The sequence below is a fragment of the Macadamia integrifolia genome, chromosome 7 (genome assembly GCF_013358625.1).
Source record: "Macadamia integrifolia cultivar HAES 741 chromosome 7, SCU_Mint_v3, whole genome shotgun sequence".
NCBI lineage: Eukaryota > Viridiplantae > Streptophyta > Magnoliopsida > Proteales > Proteaceae > Macadamia > Macadamia integrifolia.
In genome coordinates this window covers 33079689-33098426 of record NC_056563.1, presented here as the reverse complement: position 1 = coordinate 33098426, position 18738 = coordinate 33079689, and the positions used below count along the sequence as shown (strand labels likewise).

At 38.0% G+C, this 18738-nt stretch overlaps 1 protein-coding gene across 3 annotated transcripts; it reads right to left on the bottom strand.

Moving 5' to 3' along the window:
• Positions 1-1251: 1251 nt before the first annotated feature.
• LOC122083074 (telomere repeat-binding factor 1-like) lies at positions 1252-17138 on the bottom strand. 3 transcript variants are annotated; one of them, XM_042650746.1, is made up of 7 exons: positions 16811-17138; positions 16110-16281; positions 15672-15889; positions 7446-7530; positions 6994-7077; positions 4364-4708; positions 1252-1641 (listed from the first exon to the last, which is right to left on the bottom strand). In XM_042650746.1, the coding sequence occupies exons 2-7, from the start codon at positions 16257-16259 to the stop codon at positions 1627-1629; spliced, it is 897 nt and encodes a 298-aa protein (XP_042506680.1). In that variant the 5' UTR covers positions 16260-16281; positions 16811-17138; the 3' UTR covers positions 1252-1626. The 3 variants fall into 3 exon arrangements, with proteins under 3 accessions (XP_042506680.1, XP_042506681.1, XP_042506682.1); XM_042650747.1 differs by having other exon boundaries at positions 16110-16277; XM_042650748.1 differs by lacking the exon at positions 16811-17138 and having other exon boundaries at positions 16110-16298.
• Positions 17139-18738: the final 1600 nt, after the last annotated feature.

Sequence of the window (18738 nt, the reverse complement as noted above, 5' to 3'; positions counted from 1 at the left end):
CAAATTATACCCCTAAAAAAGATCCTATGAAAGTGACCAGGGCAGAGATATGACACGTGGCTTTTTCGTTCAAACACAAAGGGCAACAACATGCATGATACCTCCACCCTATAAAACCCAAAAAATCAATTCCTAGTGATACTCATATTCGCTCCATCATTGACCCCATGCAGCGTAGGAGCCACGTGATCAAGGAGCATTCTTTTCTTGGAGGAGAAATGTCTTCTTCCTATATGACATGTGGCCAAGGATTGTGTTCCTTTCCGATTCATCCTAAAGAGTTTCTTCAAAGTCAATCCAAATTGATCCAAATTGTGACATTGGTGGCTCCTAATCGCGGCACCTGCAATCAATGCCGAATAAATGGCTTGAATCAGTCTGAAAGAAAGCCTTAGGACCAGCATATTCAAGGAATATTTCAATGATTCTGGTGTTTTTTTAATCTAGAAATCAATTGTATAGATTCATCAGATGACTGGCGATTCCCAATCTGACTCGTCGATCCTTGAAATGAAATTCTGCATGCAAGTTGCAACCCACTGCGTGGCAGAAGCCCTTGCCCTCTGCAATGTCAGTCATGGGGAGGTAGATCTTGGCACGCATGTCGCTGTGACAAGGATGGGTTGTTGGATGCTTGGATCTTCCCACATGAGAGGAGCAAGCACAATGGCCTGCGTGGATAATTGGTCGGCGTGGGAATTGAGGTACAGTGTTGCAATTGATGTTGTCAAGGCACTTACTTACCTTCATCATGACTGCCGGTCAAAGATCTTACACCTTGATTGATGATGTCAAGTCATCAAACATATACTCATTGGATGAGAATTTCCAATCAATTTTCACATTGGATTGTCGAGATTGATAGGGAATGATGAAAGCAGAATTATTACAACGTGTAGGAGAAAGGGGGCATGGGTTGACGCAACCCACGTGTTGCACTCGAAGCGTCGACTGAAGTCATAGCCACAGGCAGAGAGACTACGCCACCTACTTCCATGCTGGATGTGGTGAGCACTTAAAAGATGATCGTAGGATGGAATGAATGGCTACTTATTTCCATGAGCCCATGACAAACTGAATCCACTGAACCAAGATCGCCATCCTTTGTCCCAGCCTGGACTCGGGTTTTTCTGGGAGAGTAGCCTCTCACTTATGAACTCAACAGAATCTATCTACCACACACATTTGATTTTAATTAAGGGAAGGATCAATGGCTGACATCCTCAATAGCATGACACTTTCCAAGCACAATTTCAGATCAGAAGCCAACTGATGCTCTCATTTACTATTGTATAAAACAACAGAAGTGATGCAATGGTTATTTTCAGCCTCCAAACGCTACGATTTAGCTGCATTCCAGTTTATGGTCTGAACCAAAAGCTCCCACAAAAGGGAACACGTAGTTTAACCAATGAAATTGTTCTCAGAAAAAAAAAAAAAAAAAACACCTCCAAGCAGCCCGAGCCCTGACAGCATGAAAGAATACTGAACAACTTCACTATACAGGTAACCATATTTACAGATATTGGAATGAAATGGAGGCATCTAGACATCAATCCAATGATGACAAACCCAACATTCATCTCTTTTGCTGCATAGAGTCTATTGTGAAGTCTTGACTCTCTGTCATGCATGGACCATCTGCAAGAACATGCCAACAAGAATTAGAGAGAGGAAGGTTCAAATTGACAGCATTTAAGTATGTGCATGATTTGGCTGTAGAGGATACAAATTGACACCCATCAGGTAGGCTAGAAATTAATTCAACGAATATCATGGTTGGAGACCCACCATTAAATCATCAACCTAGGCATGAAAAAAGTAGACAGGACGATCATATTATCTATGATCATTTTTGCACCCTTCACCATTCTTGCTGACCATCCAAAAAAGGAATCAATATAACTGGTTGGTTAATAAATCATCCAATTATATGGTGGGACCTAACACGTCTGCACATGCACCACGGATTCTGCTATGTCGTAGATAGACTGCCTTATGAATGAACATAAACACACATCCGTGGAGATTTCCATGAATGATATAAAACTCATAATATCACCAATTTAGCAAGGAGTAGAATGCTTCATATGATGAGTGTTGAGTCCACAATGAGTGGAAAGCATATCGATGATTAAGATATCACCACTATTCTGGAAAACAACATCCTGATTAAAATTGTAATTGCTTTCCAACTTTTTGTATCGCATTTTCGTTAAAAATAAATAAAAATTATTCTTGTGCAAATTTGTACAAACCCCAAAAATAAGCCCAAGTGCGGCCAGCATCATTTTTCCTTTTTTTTTTAGGTTTTCGGGTAGGGAGAACAGAAAGAATATTTCTAAATACAAAAAATTCCCAGGATGACAGTATTGTTTGTATAGAAAAAAAAAAATACAAACTCACATCAATTAAGTGACCCTTACCCATATCTACTTGGGGTAAGCTACAGGAATCCTTGCCAGTTTCTACCATAGCAATCTACTTATGTCAGCCCCTTCCATAAACTCATAAGCAGTCCTGCATTTTCATACAAGGGATGGAAATGGTGCTTCTTAAACTGTTAAATGGATACCAGCCCGTTCCAGCCCTACAGGAGCAGGGTTGGTCAAGCTTAATATGGTTTCTAGTTGGATTAAGTTGCGTTTTGCTAAACTAGTGCCAGGTTCAGGTTATGTTAAAACATGAAATCATAAAGAGTTACAAGTTTTTGCAACAGAAATTAGAGCATGTGAACAGTATCTTCTTCAATACTGTCCTCACACAAATTGATTCCACAGATCTCTACGAAATCTCAATGCAAGAGAAACTTCATGGTCAAACAACTTCCTTCAAAATCATGCATGAGCCTAGTAAACCACTAAGTATCACAAAATAAGAATTAAGGTGGTTCATACTCGAACTTTTCAAGCCACAAATACTGCCAAATTCTGGAATCTCTGGGTTCCACTAGAAATTTTGATTTATCCACCAGCAGAAACTGCAGTAACTACTACTGCTAATATAGGCATTTAACTCCAAACTAGAACAAAATTTAAAACCAAACTCCTCAACTGTGAAAACTCCCTCTCTGTCCATGGTACTACTGAGTTCCCTTGAATGCATTTATTTTGATTCTATCATTCAAAGTCTTGCTGCTCATCCATCAAAACAGCCTAAATCTCAGTTACACTAATTTCACCGTTAAATAGCTTCTTTATTGCAAAATATCAAGCTTCATAAAGGAAGGCCGGTCTTCTAACCCTCTCATAAAATTCTGTGACTCAACAGAATCTAGCTACTACACAATCTGGAAGTGCTTCTTTGCTATATCTACATAGCTCTAATTTTATGTCACATCCTCTCCAATGTATCCCTCTTTGTTGATGACAGACCAAGATAATATGAAAGTTGCAGTCTGTTGTCTCTTGACCACAGATCTTATTTCCATTAAAACAGAACTCCATACAGTCCAACACATCTTGGAACAACTTTTTTATTTGATAGGCAACATCCCCAATCAAAATAAAAACTTAAGAATTAAGTATTTAGTAGACTAGGATACTTAAAAAGATAAGAGTTCTATTTTCAGTCTATCTACTTCATTCAGTGCGTTAGAGTGATTAGGAGTCCTTTTATGAGTCAATTTAAGAATTTTAGAAGGTCGTTACATACTTACATAAGTAATACACCCCCATCAAATATGGACGATTTGATTAAAGAATATGAGTTTGATGAGCTTGGCATACGGTATATTGGTATCCCAAACCTTATTTCTTCTATTTTCTTATGTTCTCTTGTCCTCTCTTCTTCTTCTCCATTGATTACAAGGTTAGTTTCTGAAATTATGCACTATTCTTCTTCTGTTTGCCATTCTGAATTTCTGTTTCAAGTTCTAATTACAGTTCTGGTTTCAAAATCTAATGTTTCCAATAAAATTTTGAAATCCTATTACAACTAAACTTCTTCAAATCTGACCTTTATAAACCTGTTTTCTGTCTCTGATTTCTTGGCTGAATAGCTGCTTTCCTTTAACTGAATTCTGTTTTAGATCCTTAATATGTCGATCAATTCTGCAGCCTTCTTGATTTCCTACTTCTAGTAGGTTTGCTTCAACTCTAAATCTGTTCGTTGAATTTAGATCGTCTTTTGCAAACCTGTTAAGCTGACTAATTAGAGCAATCTACCAGAATTTTTTGTATATCAAATTTGTTTTGGTGAGTTCCATGGTGTGTACTTGATACTCTTTTGTAAACCCATAAATACACTACTATCTTCATTCATCAAGTCAATAAAGGCTATGTACAAAATTTTCTTCTCCTTTCCCAACTACTTTCATAAAATAAACGTGCAAATCCACACACACATGAAAGTAGAATTTTACCAGATTTGAGAAGTTTCTGCCATTCAAAGTCATCATTGCTGCTTCAGCAAAGGCTTGTGCTGCTTCTGCATCGGCTTCTGCTGCCTCAGCCTGCAGTGTTGCCTCTTCAGCTTCCGCCATAGCAGCTTCTGCCTCCGCAACTGCCTGTGCAGCAGCAACAGCAGCCTCCTTTGCAGTCATGTGCCGCATCTTTGCCAGCTCTGCATCAACCTGGGATCTAGTAAAAATCTTCGTGTGATCTTTTTCAGAATCTCTCTGTCTCCCTTCAATCAGTGGCAATCCAGAGCTGCTTCTTCTTCCTTCCAAGAAAAACGAGGTTGGTGCTGTTCTGTACTTACGGTTTACCTTTGAGAAGAATTGCAATCAACTATAAGTAACCCACTCCAAAAGGGCACATAAATAAGGAGAAGCGAAAGATACAAATCAGATCATAAACCAAGTGCTCAGATAGAAACTATGTTCAGCACTTGATCCAGCTACCTGTGGTTCCAAACCAATCATATCTGAAGTTGACCAAGATGAGCCAACTCCACACATTTCCAGAGTACTTGTTCAAAATACTTGAAAATAAAACTAAAAATGAAGAACAGATCATCTTGCAGAAACCATGAGACTGTCAGCCAAGCTAATTATCAAAATAATGGGACCAGAACATGCATACCCATGGACTGTTATCTCATTAACCAAGTTTCCACCACCCACCCCAATATCATTTTTATTATCAGTCCTTTTAAGCGTCAAATAAAACAGTTTAAATGTTTTAGATCATTGGCATTTACCGGATATAATAGTCCTATACCACTTTCCATATCCATAATGGATATATTCTTATCAAATAAAAAAATTTTCTGTTAATTGCCAATATACATATAGGAAGTACTAGTGCACGAGGCTCCCGCTACTGCAGTCTCTGGGGAGGGGCATATGTACGCAGCCTCACAAAATAGTAACTAAGGATACAATTGACCCGAGGACTAAAGTATTGGTAACCAAGTTTGTTTCAGAATGCTAAAATAATTTCAACAATCAGTTCCATCAAACTTCAAGTAATACAAATATGAATATATATGAATTGTCAATATATAAATGATCCCCAGATTCCACTTTTTTCATCTTTAAGATGACTCTATCTTCACTGGTCTACGGTTTTTGCCTTTTCATAAATGACAATATGAAATCTAAGAAGAAAGAGACAATGTTTGAGTGCGTTTTTTAACAATTTAAAGGCTCCGTTGTATTTAGGGATGCTTAATTAGGGTCTCCATGAAGTTTCAAGCCAAAATATGGCCATTTGACCACCAAAATGGTCAAACAAAACCAACCAATGAAATGTGCAGAGTTTCGACAGATTTTGATGGTTACGCAAAAATCTTTCGATTTTGAAACCTTGGTCGCTACCGAATCCTCACACCTTTCTTTGAAGAAAGCAAAGTAGCTCATTGGTCTGGTTCCATGGCACCAAAGATGTATTAGGGCTATCGCCCAATTTCTCTTATTTCTTTTTCATTTCATTTTTTTCTTTAGGGGCCCACCAATTTCTTTGGTAGCTCGAGCTTACTTCATCCAAAATCTAATTATATAATAAAAACGGTATGGTGTAATGTCTGTTTCTTTCTTCTTCTTCTTCTTCTTTAAAAGCAAATTTACCAAGGAAATTATAATAAGAAAAAAGGGAGAAATTGGGAATATAGAAGCCACCAATTGACAAGTCCAGTTTATAGACTGATCTCTTATTCTTATTTTTCAGATTACTATTTTTTTTTTTGGGGGGGGGGTGTGTGGGGGTTGGAGGGGAGAGAGAGGGGGGGAAAGGTTAGATCAGAATGGAAATTAGAACAAAAGATAAGGTAGAAAACTCACACCTCCATATTTTTTCCACCATAGTCCAAACTTCTATCATGGTTAAAAAGTGTCACGCTTCCAATATGGACAAAAACCTTAGCCTATTCTTGGAGAGATGTATAGAATGCCATCATTACAAAAGCGCAACAGAAAAGAGGGTTTTATGTCCAGATCCAGCAATTCCACTAGATTTCATCAGAAAATATGTCTTTGTCCTGGATCACTAGGGAAATCTTTCGAGATCATAGGTTGCCATGACTTCGTATGCGAATTTTGAATATCTGTTATACAATAGGGTTTTCAAATTGGAAAAGATTTTGCCTATCTTTCAGATTCCTTTTATGAACAGCCTTTCTTTTCTTCCCTCATGGAAAGCAGTAGGCCAACACGTCCACCCCAACAATCCACATTATAGGAAATACTCTACAATCTGGATTTGCCACATGGCAAAGCCCTTGTCTACATCATGCTAATACCCCAGCATGTATTGCAGTTATCCAATGGCAGAAGCATTTTTCCATCAATTATGCGCGCACTCTGCAGTATGGCAGAGAACACATGGACATTAAGGGGCCAACCATGATCAGGTGGCAAAAGAACCTAGCATTTGACAAGGTGACTAAAAACCAAAACACCCTAGTTCAAGCAATGATGAAATTACACAAGCTTCAGTGTCAATCACCTCAAGCAACCACAGGATTAATGTGGCATCATAGCAAGGTCCCTGCAGCTGCAAGTATACAGTTGGTTTTACTAGCATTTCTACAAAGAGACTGGTCATGAATTACCTTAATCAATTTCCCAATTGCTGTCAAATGTTTTAATTTTGCTGACAATAGCCTTTTGAAGTTTAGAGGAGCCCAGCATTGATCCTACAAGATGAAAAAGTTGGGAGGTTAGAATCAAGGAGTAAAATTAAAGAAAGTTCTCCATAGAATTTCTAAAAATACGTGTATCTTTTTCCAACATTTAAGCTCTCATATGTCAACAAGGTTAGGGAAGGTCAATTAGAACCAGGTATTACTGTTTACTGGTGCAGGTTGACCCATCGGACCACATTTTGTTGCACGGTGACTGACCATACAGGGGTTCTCTGGTGGTACTTATCAGGCTAAAAAATCATTGGGAAATAAGTTGATAGGATTTAAGTTAGAGTTGACATTGCTTCAATATTACAAGTTCAACCAAACATTAGAGATTCCCAAGCTATAATTCGAAGACATCCTAGAACCAGAAATACCTCAATGTATGTCGCAATAGCAGTCTTGTTAGAACCAGTAGGATCATTCAAAGTGGATATTGCTTCCAATATAAGATTGTCTAACCTACAAAAATAAAAGGGAAGTTATTCATAAAATTGAATAAATAAAATGCAAGTCCAACAAGTCCAACATAACATGTCAATAATTGCCTTAAATGCACATGAGACACTTTCATTCAAAAAAGCAAATCACCGTCCTTAATATTCTAATAAATATACAAAGCGCAAAAGGAATAAGTGAACAACCTCTCCCTCTCCTCCCTACCCCCATCCTTGCAACTGTCCCCTCTCTATTTCTCTCTTCCCCTTCCCTCTCTCATTCTCTCTCCCTCCCTCTTCCTCTCCTCCCCGTCACTCATCCCTGCAACTCTCACCCCCCCTCTCTTTTTCTCTCCGCCTCCCCTCTCTACCTTCCGACCCTGTTGTCTGTTGCATACTTGCAGCGGCGAGTCTTCTCTCCCCTCTCCTCACTCTATCTCCCTATTCCTCTCTCCCCCTGTTTCTCTCTCCAGCCCTCCATGGTTGTCAAAGTGTCGCCTAGGCGTCCAAGCTCTTAGGTCCAAGGCGACAACATGCCTTGCTGACACTTCATAAGCTTATGCTGATTTATACTTACTGCTTTGTTTTCTGATCAATATGCTTATATTATATCCTACATATATAATTTTTTTTTTTTTAATCATATTAGGTCATTACTGTAGAAACTGAAATCTATTCATGATCCATAAAACACAACAAATGGAAAGAAGAAACAATCACACAACCGCAACACAATGATTGACATGGTTCGGCAAGGTGCCTACACCACGGGAGATATGAGAGCATTTTTCACTAACAATGGAGAAAGGGTTACACGCTCTCTTCCTCACCCTCTTTGTGTTTACAAAGAATTCCCAATAAGCCTAATAACCCCCCATCGCAATAATTTATAGGGAAACGAAGAGATACAACTTTCCCAAATACCCCCGTGTAAGAACACAATGGGCTTTTATTGGCCCTTCAAAATCAGCCCAGAAACCCATGCGACAGAATACAAGACATCCTACCCCCTACAATCTCCACCTTGGCTTGAATTCTATAGAGCCTCATGTGAAGTTGACATGTAGACACATTCATCCTTGTATCTTTGTAATGGTACAAACCCGCACTGGACCCTCAGTCCCTCACTTTCAACAGCATGTAATAATAATCAATTCCAGGCAAAGCATGAACTTCTCTATAGTGACTGGTTTGGTGAAGATATCTGCAGGATTGTCATTTGTTCGGATTTTCTTCAAGTGAATGCTTCCTTCTGACACACCTCCCTGATTTTATGAAACCTCACATCAATGTGCTTCGTCCTTACTTGAAACACTTGATTTTTGCAAAATGAATTGCACTCTATCTCTATACAACATCGTACCTTCTTGCTCCATACTAACTCATGAACCAAACTAATTAACCAAATCCCCTCCTTGGCAACCTCAATTGCCTCTATGTACTCTGCCTTTGTCACAGACAAGGCAACTATAGATAGAAGCATTGCCTTCCAAGAAATAGGTCCACCAGCTAATTTGAATACATACCTCGTAGTAGATCTGTGTTTGTCTAAATCACCGACATAGTCAGCATCAACATATCTGGCCAATTCTGTAAAACTTCTCTTCCTGTTGAACATGATTCTTAGATCTATTTCTTCCTCAAATATCTAAAGATCCATTTGATTGCATTCGAATGTTCCTTTCTTGGATTACTCATGTATCGTCTAATAACACAGACAACATGAGATAAGTCGGGTCTGCTACATACCATAGCATACATGAGGCTCCCAACTGCACTAGCATAGGGCACAAAACCTCTTCTCTACCTCCTCATCTATAGTTAGACATTGTATTTCAGCTAACTTAAAGTGGTTAGCCAACGGTGTACTAACAAGCCTAGCCTTCTCCATGTTAAAACATTCTAGCACCTTTTCAACAAACCTCGTCAGAGTTATCCATAGTTTATCTACACTCCTATCTCTATGGATCTCCATAGCTAGGATTCTTTTAGCAGCCCCTAGGTTCTTCATATCAAATTCAGCATTCAACATATATTTAAGAGAGATGATATCCTGTGTATTCTTGGCAACAATGAGCATATCATCAACATAAAGCACAAGGGAGTAAATGAATTATCATCAAACACCTTACAATAGACAACAATAATACTCACTTCTCGAATAGTCGATCTCACCATAAAGGGATCAAGCGATTGTACCACTTGCTAGGAGATTTCTTGAGTCCGTGGAGTGACCTCTTAAGCATGCAAACATGATCTTCTTTTCCCAGCACCTTGAAACCATTAGGTTGCTCCATGAAAATATGTTCCTCCAAATCACCATGAAGAAACATCGTCTTCACATCAAGTTGTTCCAACTCTGAATCAAACATGGCTACTAAAGCAAGTAGTACCCATATTCAAAGATCGAGGTTTCGACTCCGAGGCTAGTTTCGACCCTAGCCGAAATCAAGATATCCCAAGTTTCGATCAAAACCTAGTTGAAACCTGGAATTTTCTAAGATAAATTTGAAACCTAAACCCAGGAAATGATTTCTTTACTCTCTTTTTTTGTGTTGCCTATTTTTTACCATTTTACACATTCCATGAATTATTTTCACGAAAAAAAAAAAAAATTTGGTATTTGTGGTTCAAGCCTAAGTTTGTTGTACATTGAATGTTGTCGTACTATATATGATTTAGCTACTAGAAATGTAAATATGCAATTACAACAAACAAAACATACATTATTTTAAGCAAATACAATTACACAAGACACATCACTCACTACTATCACATGGAGTTTCATGAGCTACAAACCACTGAAGAAGTCGGTGACACTCCTCCAAATGTAGCACATATGTATCACATAACATATTTTGTGCCCAACACTATGTGTATATACTATATTTTCTAAAAATTAGATTTGGGAAAAAAAACCATTACCTTCAAGCTCCAATCATGAAAACCCAAGCTATAGAAGGATTGAATGAGTAGAAAAATGCCAAAAAGTAAGAAGAAATCAAGGGTTTTGGCCAAAAACTGCACAAATCCCCATTAGCAATGTTAAAACTCGCGAAACTCCCAACTCTCAATTGAAACCAAATGTCAAAACTTGTGAAACCTGTCGAAACAGGGTTGAAACTTGCTACAAACCAGTTTCAACCCTTGGTTCATTTTGGGCAAGGTCAAAACAATTTTCAACCAAGATTTGGAACCTTTCCCGTATTAAGTCTTTCATTGTAGTTCACTTGAGCATAGCCTTTGGCTGCAAGTTTAGCCTTAAATCTTTCACCCTCCTTTTGTGGTATTGCCTCTTTCTTACGAAGAACCCACTTACACCCAATCACTTTCTACCCTTGGACTTCTTGACAATCTCCCAAGTCTTGTCCTTTTGTGTGGACTCCGTCTCCTCCATTATGGTTGCCATCCATTTATTACTTTGCACATCACTCAGATAATACTGGTAGTACGAGGGATCACCCGTACCAACTGAGGGCATAAGCTACCATGTCCTCAAACCCGTATCTCACAGGTGCTTTGTGAGTACGTTTTCCTTTACTTTTTCCCAGTTTGTAGAGTCCATGCACCGTTTCCTGTTGTTCTAGTAAGCTGCTAAATGATTCTTCTTTTTCTGATGTTTTTGCCTCATCTAGCTCCACCTACACTACAGATCTCTCATTATTACTATAGCTTGTTGACTATCATTTGACTTCACCATATGAGATCCATCAAATACAATGTCCCTGTTAATTAAAATCTTGTGCGAGATAAAATCCCACAGCTTGAATCCCTTCACACCCTTATCGTATCCAACAAAGATACACTTTAGACTTCGAATCTAACTTAGACCATTCCCCACATTGCACATGCATATAGGCAGGATATCCAAAAATCCTCAATGTAGAGTAATCTATCGGCTTTCCTGTCCACACCTCCTCTAGAATCTTGCAATAAATTGCAATATATGGTGACTTGTTGACAATGGCAGATGCATGATTCGCTACTTCTTCCTAAAACACTTTCTTTAGCTCTGCATCATGGTTTAAGGTCTCCATTTCCCCCATGGTTTCACACAAGCTCAAAACCAAGATCTAGCGAGATCTCGACCAAACCTGGTATTCTTTTATAGGAAAATTTTGGGGATGGGTTCAGTGGCCATATGGCCAAGTTTAGGGATGTCAATCGGTACGGTTTTCGGTATTCGGTTCGGTTTTGGTACAGTACCAAAACTTAATACTAGATACCGATACCGAACCGAATCGGTACGGTTTTGGTACGACTCGGTTTCGGTATACAAACGGTTTTAATTTAACTCACTTTAAATGGGTTCTATCCCCCAAAAATAATAAATAAATAAAATAACTTTGGGTTTCTCCGTTTCTGAATTCTGGTTTTGAGCCTTTTGGCTTCTACCAAAAAAAAAGTTTTGACGTTTTGGCAGTTTCTCAAGAAGTGTTGGTATTCGGTTTGGTTCAGTATACTGAATGGTCAATACCGAACCGAACCGAACTGAACTGAAAAAGATTCTATTTTCCCATACCAAAATTCCTTCGGTTCGATTCGGTACAGTTTTAAACGGTCGGGTTCGGTATCAGTTTTCAGATCGGTATCAAATTGACACCCTTAGCCAAGTTAGCCCTTAAAAGTTGTCATATAATCTATTGTAGGCCTTCTAAACACAATGGAAACACTAGATTTTTAAAAGTCAAATCTAAAATTGTACTTCGACTTCGGACCTAAAGTGGTAGTTTAAGGCATAGGTGAGCTCTACCCTACGCTATCCCACACAATATCTAGTACTACTAAAACACATAATTCAAGTAAAAGTATAACACAACTTAAATAAGAATAAGGAATTAAAAGACATCAAAAATGGTTTGTTATCTATGGATAACTCACATATATGAGAGTGGACAATAGACAATAGTATAAGACTATACAAGTGGATGACTCACCTTATGTTCATCCTTGGGGCAGTTGAGGTGGAATCTGGCAAAGAGAAGCACCAAAACCCTAAGATGGGGGGTTTTTTCTTCACAACAGAATCGAGACTAGCAAACAAAACTGGTGAGTTTCGAGTTGAAATGAGGTATAAAACCCTATGGTCAGGGTTTAAAGTATCGGTCCGTATCATACCGTACCGGTCGATATGGATTGTATCGACCCTTACAGATACGATACGCACCGAAACACCACCAATATGTACCGATACTCTATGGAAAATTCAAAATTGAAGTAAAATGTACGTTTCGGTATGTATCAGTACATACCGATATGGTCATAAAATGGCCAAAATGGGTAATTTTTCAGAAAAAAACACATTTTTTTTAGGTGTTTTTGTTCCAAAGTTGCTGTCAACCATTTTTCTTTTTAACTAAAGTAGAAATCAAGGTTGGGAACAATGATTTTACATTTATGGGACAATTACAAACCTTGAATTCTTAGTGCGATACTCTCAATTTACTGTTCATGCATAATACATGTTATATATAGCTTTTTTTAACTATTTTTTTATGCAAAAGTGTATAAAAAAGTGTTTTCTATCTATTTATGTGCGTATCTTTAGCGTATCTTAGTGTATCTTCGATACGATACGATACCCTCCGATACGTATCTTAATTTTGGCCGATCGATACGGCGACGAATATCGATACTTTATTCCTTGCCTATGGTCACGTGCTTGGTTCAAACCGAAATCAAAATTTGAACCATAGAGATCTCGATCAAGTTAATTTATGTTTTTAATATCACCTATGGTCTTAACTCACCAAGCCAAAAAACAAGAAAATAGCGAGACCTCGAACCATGCTCTGCATTCATCCTTATACTACAAGCCCTTTCTAGTTTCAAGAAGAGTCGTGTCCATCCTCTAGGCCACTCCATATGTTGTGGAGTATTTGACACGGTGAAGTGACGTGCAATCCTTTCATCCTTACACAATTCTAGAAATGGCCTTTACTTGTACTCCCCTCCCCCATTATCAGATCTCAAGCATTAGAGTTTCTTTCCTATCTGCCTACTACCTCGCTTTGCACTCCTTGACCTTGTGAATACCTCACTCTTTTGCTTCATGAAGTAGATGTAGAAACGCAACCCTAAAATGATGCAAATGATAATGGAAAAACAAGAACAAACAATGCACACAGATTTTACGAGGTTCGGCAAGATTGCCTACGTCCCCGGTGATATGAGATCCTGCTTCACTATCAATAGAGAATAGGGTTACATCACTCATCCCTCACACCTCTCAGTATTGCTTGTATTACAAAGAAAGAAACCCTTGCTACAAATATATAGCGAAAAAACCCTAATCCGAAAAGTACACAATTGCCCTCAAATAAAAAATTCGAGCAGGGGCTACGGGGCTACGCCCCCCTACACCCACTGCTATGCAGGGGGGCCTCCTTGCAACCCCCACGGCCCGCTAACCAGCTAGTGGGACCGCCGTCCCGCCTGTCAAGGTGCTGCACCAGTACTCCCTGGATTAAACTATAACGGAATACAAGACATCGTACACCAACAATAGACCCAAACCTTTCTTGAGAAGTCGACAATGAAGGTGACGAAGTATTTTGCCCCACCTTTGGATTTTATTGGTGAAAGCCCCCATACATCAGCGTGTATGAAATCAAGGTTGTGATCATGTTTCTGCATTACCTCCCTTCTTTTCTTGAAGGGAAATGGTAACAATTCCATTACCATAAATAACAATAACAAAAAATGGATATAGCTTGGTGTATGAACTATACATATACATGTTTCTTCTTGGCTTCTTGATAGTTGACACAATTTGCAATCAGTTGAGGATGTCTTGGGTGGAGTACGATGCCATACATGACTAATGAGTCAACTATGGGAACTGATGAAAGAAACTGCAAGCATGGGTCAAGATGATTAACACGATACCAAGAGCTGCCAATTTTTTGATAAGTAAATGTTAAGAGCAATTAATGGTGTCTGACTTTTTTTTGGATGGAAAATTATCAATCAATTGTAAAACTTGATAATTTGATTAAGTTGATAAGGGGAGGTTGGATGTAAGAGAGAAGCCTCTTGTAAAACTCCAAGCACAACATATAAACGAGGTCTCATTACATCAAGCAGGAACACAATTTTGCTGGTTGTCCAGCCCAATCAAGGAAAATTCACCATCGCTCTAGTACTAACAATTAGGACTAGGGTTCTAGAATAGAGTTAAAAAAAAAATTTTAAATGTAAATTGAAATATTGAAAACTGGGCATATAGTCATCAGGGAAAAAAAAAGGCTCTTTGGATGTCATTATAGACCTCTCCCACTAATTAAGTTACAGTTTCAGCATTAAAGTCTATATCTAGAGCAAAAATGTTTTCCATGACCGAGGAGGATCCTTAGGCATGGAGGTCAACTTACAAACAACTGTTACCTTATATTGGTTAAATGCAGCAATGCCTATTTCAATACAACAACATCAACAACTCAGCCTTATCCCAACTAAATGGGGTCGACTACATGGATCCTTGCCCTCCAACTAGTTCTATTCGATGTCATACTAGATACAAGGCCTAAGCTATGCTTTCATCACCACATCTCCTAGGCTCATTTTAGGTTTGCCCCTGACTCTTTTAGTTCCTTCAATCTGAATCAAATCGCTCCACCATATTGGAGCATCCAAAAGCCTCCGTTGAACATAGCCATGCCACCTCAAATACTTTCTCATAGCTTATCATGTGCTGGAGCTACTCCCAAATCAGTTATAATATGATCACTCCTTACTTTGTCATTCTTAGTTTTGCTACTCATCCGTCTCAACATGTTCATCTCCGCTACACTAAAGTTACCTATATGATGTTTATTAACTACCCAACATTCTGCACCATACATCATAGCAAAACCCATTTCTTTAAGAGCAAATTTCTAAGTCAAGCAATAGACCCGGATTTATAGAATAGGATGAAACAAGTACGATGTAAAATTATCAGGACGGTATTCATTAAACAATCCAGTTATTCTAATGCTATGTGCAGCTCATTAGAACACAGGATGGAAAATAATGCTGCACCTAAAATACAATCTAACACTTCAAGTTTATCCATAATGTTTTCACTAAATGAATAAATGTTAAGCTTAGTATCTTGAGCTGCCATCCCAAATCAAGGTTTAGAAAAAATGAGATGCAAAATCAATAAAAGAATATGATCCCCACCTTTTCAGAGATCTTTTTGGACCATCAGTATATAATGTTCCACTAGAAATTGCAAGAGGCTTAGCATCAACAATTTCTTCATCACTCTGAACAACTGTAGTGAGAGCCAATGGGTTATCATCATGTTTAGGAAATTGTCGACTCCTTTTGAGGGCTAAGCGAGCCTTCTCCCTAGATCCCCACCCATGTGCTGTCACACTCATATTTCGCCACTTGTCCTGACCAGAAATGAAGCCACAGAAATCAATATGGACCGATATATAAAGAGTATTACAGCTGGATTGGAGGGGGAGTTTTCCATTCCATATGACAGAATTTTTGGTACCCACTACCTAACCAAATCAGACACCGCAACGTCAGATTAGAAGCTTCTTAAACTTTCATCACTTAACTAACATAATTATTGAATGGACAGAGATGGAAGGAATACGGATATACCTTGAGGTCCACATTTGAACGCAAAGACAAGATACTACTGAATTCAGGGTCTTTCAGTATCGTACGCCATTTACCAGCCCCATGCTTTGCTATCCCTGCTTTAAGGGCTGCTTCTTCATCTGCAGTCCACTTCTGCTTCGGAGCACCCATTAAAAGGAACAACGAGATCTTACTAAAAGAATCCAAAAGCTAATCAGGACTTGGTACCCGTATATGGAACTAATATCAAGATACAGGGCGCGGGGGGTGGGTGGGGGGAGAAGAATATGTTAAGACAATTATAGCAACAGCAAAAATTAACATGTTTGTTCTCAAAAACAACAAAATTCGGGGCATCATGATCTCACCCTGTACTTTGCTATGTTTCCCATCTATAGCATAAACTGGAAACCTTTTGATGGAAATAATAGATGAAAAGACAACGTTTTGATAAGATAAAGCAAATTAACGAAATTGCGATATAGAGAAGCAACACACATAAACCCGAACCATTTTTTGCACACACCACAGAGGGTCGGACATCACAAAACACAACCGAAACATATTTTGGAATTTGCGTGAGTTTCGCAACGGAAGGAGGAGGGAGTGATTCTCATGGTTCAAATCTCACGCGAAAGAAAAACAATTATTCTGATTAATTCTTCATTGACTAATTTCTATGAGAACGCACGCTATCAAATTTCAGAATAGCATTGAATTACCTGTGAAGGTACGAAGTGCTCCTCCGATATCCCTCTTTTTAATCTCTTATATTGTCTTCTGCTGCTCTAGGGGGGGCGGAGATTGAAAAGAGAGCGGGTCCGCGGTGTACTTATACCTTAAAAGCCGGAGATCAATGAACAAACGAATAATACATTGCTGTTTTTCGCACTTTCTTTCTATCCGGCTGTCTTCTTCACCTCAATGTTCCGGAAACGCATCGACTGGATGATCCGAAGAATGTCTGCAGGTGGTGGTCTAATCCTAGTTTTGCCTAGCTCACCGAGTAGCTATCCTATCTCTGGTCGATCTGTTCTCGTTGGGATTTGCCGTATGTGAGTCAAATCCTCGGTTATTATTATTATTATTTTTTTTAATGGTTATTTTTATTTTTCAATGAACACCATAGAAACAAAATATGAAACTAGTCTAGTGATTACCAAAAAAAAAAAAAAACTAGTCTAGTGATTCTGTTTCAAAAACGACATATCATATCAAAATCATTTTTTTTTTGTCAAAATTCCGTTTTTTTTTTTTATTATTGTTATTTCTTTCTTGATTCATTTCGAAAAAACAAATCATGGACTCCGAACGGAAGATTTTGGCACCGTTTGATAACATTTTCGAAAACGTGTGTTTGTCATTTTCTATGCCGAGAAATAGAAAAACGCCCAAAAACTGTTTGGTAAACATATTTCGTTTTCACATATTTCTTGAAATATAAATTAAAATTTATGAATAATTTATGTTTCAATAAACAGATTTGACGAAACAAATCATACTTGTTTTTATGTTCCTTAAAACAATTGGAAGAGGAAAAAATGGGAGATAGCTTGATAAAAAACTCGACTCCCAGCTTTTTCAGGAAAGCTACTCATAAAAACTTGCCCCTTCTCATTGTCTCACAAGCTCCTCCATTGCCTCGCATGTTCCTCCTCCTCCAAACTCGCAAGCTTCTCGCAAGGCAATGTCTCATCATCTTTCCATCTCCAACTACTCTCATCTTAAAGAGTTACATTGATTTAGAATAGGTAAAGCAATGAAGATGATGATGATGCAATGAGCTATTCAAGTTTTGATATTTTCGAGCTTGATAACATTGCGGCAATTGGATTTGAATGGTATCACGAAGAGCTGTCGGTGTATGAAACAATTCATCTCAATACAAATTATGCAATTGCTAATGGCTTGATACCGTAGATCGTAGAGGGGAGGAAAGGTGAACTTGGAAAGAAATGAATAAAATATGGGTGCAAAAAACGATTCAAAAAACAGGCTTAATAAACACCAAAAAAATCATTTTCTAGAAACAGAAACAGAGAAAATGTTTTATGTTGTTTCTGGACACAAATCAACACAAAAACACTATCAAACGGTGCAAATTTGTTTTATTGTTCTAGTACAACGAAAAAACACTATAAATGTTTTTTTGGATGACTACCAAATGCAGATACTAACGGCTAACTTATAAGTTATAATTGTATTAGGTCTTAATAGGACTAAGAAAATCTATACCCACAATCCTAATAGGAATAGGACTGTGTTTGGCAATCATCTGAAAAAATGTATTTTGGTATTTTTTTTTTCATTTTACGAAAATAAGAGAACGAGATCTTCCGTTTGATGTCCATGATTCTTTTTTCCATTTTTTTTTAAAGTTAAATGTTGACACAATACACCAAAAAACGCTATTTTTTCTCTTTCAATATGAAATTCCGTTTCAAAACGGAATTTTGTCACATAAACAAAAATTTATGATTTTAACACACGTCGTTTTTTAAACAAAATGAGCCTATGAAAAACCAAGCCCACAATCCTATTATGATTTATGACTAGGAAAACATATGGTTCCTTCCTCTTGGTAGTTAAAACAAAAAAGATTATGTCACCACAAAAAACAAAAAGTATTATATAATGTTTATTACAGACT